A 6,057-nucleotide genomic window follows, 5' to 3' on the forward strand; every position below is an offset into this window, starting at 1 on the left:
TGTACTTATATAAACCTGAATAACCATTACTTAATTAGCCTATACCATTAGCTCACAAGCATAAACATACAGCTCATAAACAAAATGGGAGGACTAAATATTTCACAATATTTTTACTTTTAAACTTGTTCCACACTTCCTTATGGTTAACTCTTATGGTATTTACGACTGTCATTTTATGGCAATTTAATGTTCTGTCAATTACATTGTTATAGCCTCATAAAATACACAAGGTTTAGTTTCTGAAGAAAGCAAGCTTCCCGCAAAACCACGTTTATTTGTGAAACAGGAAACAATTTTAACCAACATTTCCACACTTTCTCATTCAAATGTAACTGCGTGATTCACTTAATGTCCCTGGCTATTGCTCTAGAATTTTACATATCTGCAGCTACTTAATTACAGCTACCAACTAATTGGTGAGTGAAAACAACCTAAGAAAATATCTGATAACGTGCAGCTATTGATGTAAGACGGTAAAGTAAATGTAAAATTAAGATAATCAGCTGGTAAACAGAACTGTAATTTTTTACATTGACCACTAGGTAGAGACACAGTACAGAAAAAAAAGAAAAGAAAAAAAAGAAAGAAAAAAAGTTGTTTTCGGAAGTTTAATAGGAATGCGCTCTAATGTATATAACCTTATTGTTTAAAATGACATGCCTTTGAATAAAATACTTTACATTATTCTATTCCATTATTATTAGGTTGCATTCTCTTTCAAATCATCATGAATCCACTTAAATGTTTTATTTGTGTAAAGGTATAGATGGAAATACCAGTGGAAAAGTGTGACAACTAATTTAAAAATAAAATAACCTTGGAATGTTTAAAACTAGTGTATTGGAATCGATCAGTGTAATGAATTACATTGTAATTAGTGCAAAGAAATAGTTGTCTGCAGACCATTGTACATTTGTTAAAAAAAAAACGAAATACTGCAACAGGACATTCCAAGTTAGATTACAAAAAAAAACTAACTGACGTGTAATATGACACAAAATGAACCATTCTGCAACAATTTCAATGTCATTCTTTGTCTAAGAATCTCCACTGGAGTTTCACAGAAAGGCTCTGTGGATTACGTAAGGGACCACCTGTAGGTCTTCATTCACCATCTCTGTGAGTGTACCTACTATTAACACAACTGAAATCCAAAAAGGACGTTTTTGATAGTGTTAAAAAAAAAAAAATCAAACTGTCACAGGTTTTCTCTTAACAAAACATAGCTGGGGCCCCGAGCTTCAAAAAAAATTTTCTATAACGTCGATCAAAGGACAACGGTCTCAAATTAGACATTAAAAACTTGGCGCATCAGTCTAAAGGTTCTATCTACATGGCACCTTTATTCTAGACTTTAAAAGAAAGATCAAAGTTTCCCCAGATGAAAAGGACCCGTTTCCTGCATTTAAACCCCATTCCCCAGCCCTCTTTTAGTAAATTAAGTAGCAAGCACGTGAAGGGTTCAACAATTATGGAGATTCTCCAACACAAGGCCCCTGTCTCTAATTAGGCCTCAGATAGCTAAAAGAGTTTCTCTGAACAAACCCACAAAAGCATCTTTGCAAGGCATCTTCAATGGGAATGACCACAAAGAGCCGACGCGGAGCACTCATTACCAGAAGAATCCTCAGCATTAAAGCAGCACTTGGAGAAATTCAGATTCATCAAAAAAGTTTTTATTGTCAAAATAAAAGTCATATTTGCTTTGCGTGTGGCATCTCTACACTATATACAAATGTACAATTATCTTATAAATCATCTTTTATACACCATTTACAAGTTCGTATAAATACATTTCGCAAAAGGAACAACAACCCGTATATAATAACAACAATAACAATAATAGGGCACTAAAACATTAAGGCTTATTTAAACCATCTTTGATTGTTCAGACAATTCAAAACGTGTCTTCCAACAACACGAAATGCTGCAAGTTGGGGACATGAGTTACTCCACTAGGAACAATGTAATGCCCAAACTCTCCTTAAGAATGACTGATTGCATGTCATGTCCATATCAATAGAATGGAATTAGCGCAACGTAATTGTTTCTGCATCGCTGCATTGTTTCAACCAGTTCGTCCGCTAATAGAAACCGTCAACACGTTTATTTGTATGCAAACGACTGAAAAGACTAAGAGACCCCCCGACAATTAAGAGGGTTTTCTTGTTTCAGACCTGGGACAAAGGCATCTGCTTGGGGCAGGACACCGAGCTGGCGGTCCCGGACCTCCACGTTAATCCCGTGCTCACGTCACTGTACATGGAGCCACCGGAGCCCTTGCTGCCCCAGCAGCAGCGCGTGCAGAAACTCCTCCAGGACTCCAGGGTCTTACCGGACCAGGTCCAAACTCCAGAGGTGATGCCCACCAGAAGGCACATGAAGTATTTGAGCATGAAGACGGCATAGTCCGGCCTCTTGATCTCCTGCTCCAACAAACACGAACAGTTATGAGTGATCTCCCAGCTCTGTCTGTTGTGCTGCTCGTAGAAGTAGCACGCCACGATGATGGTGGCGGGAACCGTGTAGAGCACCGTGAAGATCCCGATTCGGATCATCAGCTTCTCGAGTTTGTCCGTCTTAGTGCCTCCCTGCTTAATGACACTTCTGATCCTAAACAGCGACACGAATCCGGCCAAAAGAAACATGGTGCCGATGAACAGGTAGATCACTAGCGGCGCCAGCACGAAGCCCCGCAGGTTGTCTAAGTTCTGGTTGCCCACGTAGCAGATCCCGGCGACCGGGTCGCCGTCCACCGAGCTCAGCGCGAGCACGGCGATGGACTTCATGGACGGGATGAGCCAGGCGGCCAGGTGGAAGTACTGAGAGTAGCCCGCGATGGCCTCGTTGCCCCACTTCATGCCCGCAGCGAGGAACCAGGTGAGCGAGAGGATGACCCACCATATGGAGCTGGCCATGCCGAAAAAGTAGATCAACAAAAACACAACGGTGCACAGCGCGGGGCCGGTGGTCTCGTAGTGGATGTGCTCCACGTCGTACTCCCGGTTACACGCCACTTTTTCGTGCCCGGCTATTAAACGCACAATGTAGCCGATCGACACAAACATATAACACGCCGAGAGGAAAATAATCGGGCGCTCGGGGTATTTAAAGCGCTCCATGTCGATTAGAAACGTAGCGACGGTGGCGAAGGTGGATATGAAGCATAACACCGACCAGAGTCCGATCCAGAAGGCCGTGAAAGTCCTCTCGTCTTGGGTGAAATACGGGTTGTGACACGGCATGGCACAGTTCGGGATCTGACCCGTCTTGACGCGGTTGTACAGCGGGTGTCGGTCGCTGTTCACTGCCACCATCGGCGCGCGACACTGGCAGCCCGGCTCGCAGGGTTTACTCGCTTTGGGTCCAACACCCGGTCGCCCGCTTTTCTTTTTGTGCGGATTAAAGGCTTTGCTCGGGTAGTTGGTGGGTTTGGACAGCACAGGCGACACCGTGGTGGAGTCGGTTCGGTTGTAGTCCATGCACAGCGTGTCTGGTGCCCCCTGAACAGGCAGCAGATCGCACCTCATTCGATCCGGCCAAGGGAAGCCGTACTGCCGCATGAGCGGGGCGCAGCCCGCCTTGGCTCGCTCGCACACGCTCCGGCACGGCGGCAGGGGCTTCTTATAGTCCTCCAGGCATATGGGGGTGTACATGCTGCACAAGAAGAACTTGAGATCCGGAGAGCACTGGATCTCCACCAGAGGCCAGAACTGGTGCACCTCCAAGCCGGCTTCGTCCTGCGTGTCGTGGTTGAACTGGTTGGGCATGTAGGTGTAGTTGTAGCCGATGCCCTTGCACAGAGGAACGGCTATCTCCTGACAGGTGATCTCCTTGGCCGTGGCTCCGCTTGACCTGGGCAGCAGCGCGAGCGCGAGGAACAGGTAAATCCCCAACAGGTAGCACTCCATTCTTTTCTCTCCCTCCTCTCAACAACACAAGCAATGCTTCGCTGTAAACAGTTCAGTTCAGATCTTGAGGAGCGAACCCATCTCCGCTTCACTTGTTTGGCACGGACTCGCGGTTGGGTTGCATACCGAGAATAAATAGCCCTCGGTCGGGTGCAGGCAAAATGGCTGAGGGAATAAAAGCAAGCGTCTCGTAGCTATTTCCTCTCCTTGTTCCCGCTCCAGCGACTCGTTCAATAGTCTAAACTTCTCTGGTGTAATCCCGGTGTAAACGTGTTTTCTACGTTCGTTCCGTTCTCGACAGTCTTTCTCATACAAATCAGTGCCGTGGAGTAGGACGCGCTGAGTATAAAAGACAGCCGAGCGGACACGCCCCCCATGCGCCGATCGCCAATCACAAAGCGGAGGGGGCGGGTCGCCCAGGCGTGTCAATCACGTTTGCTCAAGGTGTACAATTGCAGAACGTTGTTTTCTAAAGGGAACACAAATTAGATCAAAGATACAAGTTTGTGCCTGAAGGAGGCAGATCGCACATAAAACAAATGTAATAAATACAATTAGCGTTTGTATTGAATCTCCAATGCACGGTTTTATGTTATTTGATGTCTTCGTTTACTAGCGGTGTATATTATGAAAGGTTTATAGATCGCTTTATTGTGGCGAAAGTGGATGCAAAACTAATTTCATAAGGATATCAGGCAATCAGCTACTATTATTAGAATGTTGTATTCAATAGAATTTAGTTATATTTTTAGCGTATCATTTAAATACCTTGACTACCACAATAAACAATTTCAAAGGATGCATTATTTGTGCTGTAAAATGGTATTTATTTATTTGCAGGACATGGTGACAAACTGTGAGATTTTTGATACAAAGTGTAAATTTCAGGTGATTTGCCTGCTCAAATAAATTTTCAAATGTTCTTTTTTTTTTTTTAGCTTTTTATAATTTCACTGAAATATAACTGCGGTGTGACAACTTACCTTTTTTTAAAAAGTACATATAAACATTTGACCAAAAGACTGCATGCACATTATTCCTAAACAACATGTAAAATAGTTGTTTGTAGGTTTCAGCATGCCACACTGCTTGTTAACAATCTATATTTAAATTAACATTCAAAAGTTTGTGGCTTTGGGTCCAGCAGCAATTTCACCATCAAATGTTTACTGTCTGAGCCTCATTATTTCAGCCTATTATTTTATGAAGCTCTGTATGTCTATATATATATATATATATATATATATATATCATACATATATGAGTCCATCTCATCGGGCCCCCTAATGTATTGGGGATAATTTGTGAATGATAGGGCCCCGGCGGGGGGTTGTCCCGCTGGTTGAGTGGGGAGTTGATGTTTTAATGGAGGTGTGGATGCGTGGAGCTCCTGCAGAGGATGTAATTACTGCAAACTCAAGAACAAGCAACGCAGTTTGTTAAACAGTGGCAGTGGACAAGCAACCCCTTCCCCCAACTCATTATCACAGACTGTCTTAAAGGAAATGCAATGTAATAATACAATTAGAGAGAGTAAAAACAAATGATTTAAAAGGTCCTTCACAAAAACTTTCATGTTCAGTCACATAAGGAGGTTACTTTTAACAGATTTTAAGTGCGGTCTCTTTGAACTCTTGTTCGGTGCCTTAAAAGGCCCATACGTCTATCAGGAGTAATTACATTTACTCCTTTATTTAATATGTATAAAGTTGTTTCCTCTGCTACAACTGTTCAATGATTTCCATTACAAAGCTGCGGTGACATTATGGGACATCACAAACCCGAAACCTGTTGCACCGGTTTGTTTTTCTTCTCTTTGAGCTCCGATATCGCGATAATTATTTTCCTCCTTTCTTTAGGGAAACTCGCAGGGATTTAGGAACAGGTGTGCCCTCTGAGGATTGTGGCAAATGCGGGCAGATGAAAAGTAGAATCGCTTTCACTGATTATGTCCATTATTCCCCCAGCCATATTGATTAACAGGAAGATAGAGCACACTCTAGTCCCCAGCAGTTGGAGCGTAACCTTTTACCCTGGCTCTATCCCAGCTCCGGCCGGGCTTGGGTTACATAGTGCCCGGGCATTCCAGAGTACAAATGGAATTAGTGCATCTGTTCGAAAGTTAATTTTCAAATCACCATTG

The 6,057-nt window shown here is 43.3% G+C and overlaps 1 protein-coding gene across 1 annotated transcript; it reads right to left on the reverse strand.

Moving 5' to 3' along the window:
- Positions 1-1,657: 1,657 nt before the first annotated feature.
- Positions 1,658-4,242, reverse strand: fzd8a (frizzled class receptor 8a). Its single transcript, XM_052595759.1, has one exon. It carries the CDS (start codon positions 3,912-3,914, stop codon positions 2,175-2,177), a length of 1,740 nt encoding a protein of 579 aa, XP_052451719.1. The 5' UTR covers positions 3,915-4,242; the 3' UTR covers positions 1,658-2,174.
- Between the last annotated feature and the right edge of the window lie 1,815 nt (positions 4,243-6,057).

The sequence above is a fragment of the Carassius gibelio genome, chromosome B24, assembly GCF_023724105.1.
Source record: "Carassius gibelio isolate Cgi1373 ecotype wild population from Czech Republic chromosome B24, carGib1.2-hapl.c, whole genome shotgun sequence".
NCBI classification, from domain to species: Eukaryota; Metazoa; Chordata; class Actinopteri; order Cypriniformes; family Cyprinidae; genus Carassius; species Carassius gibelio.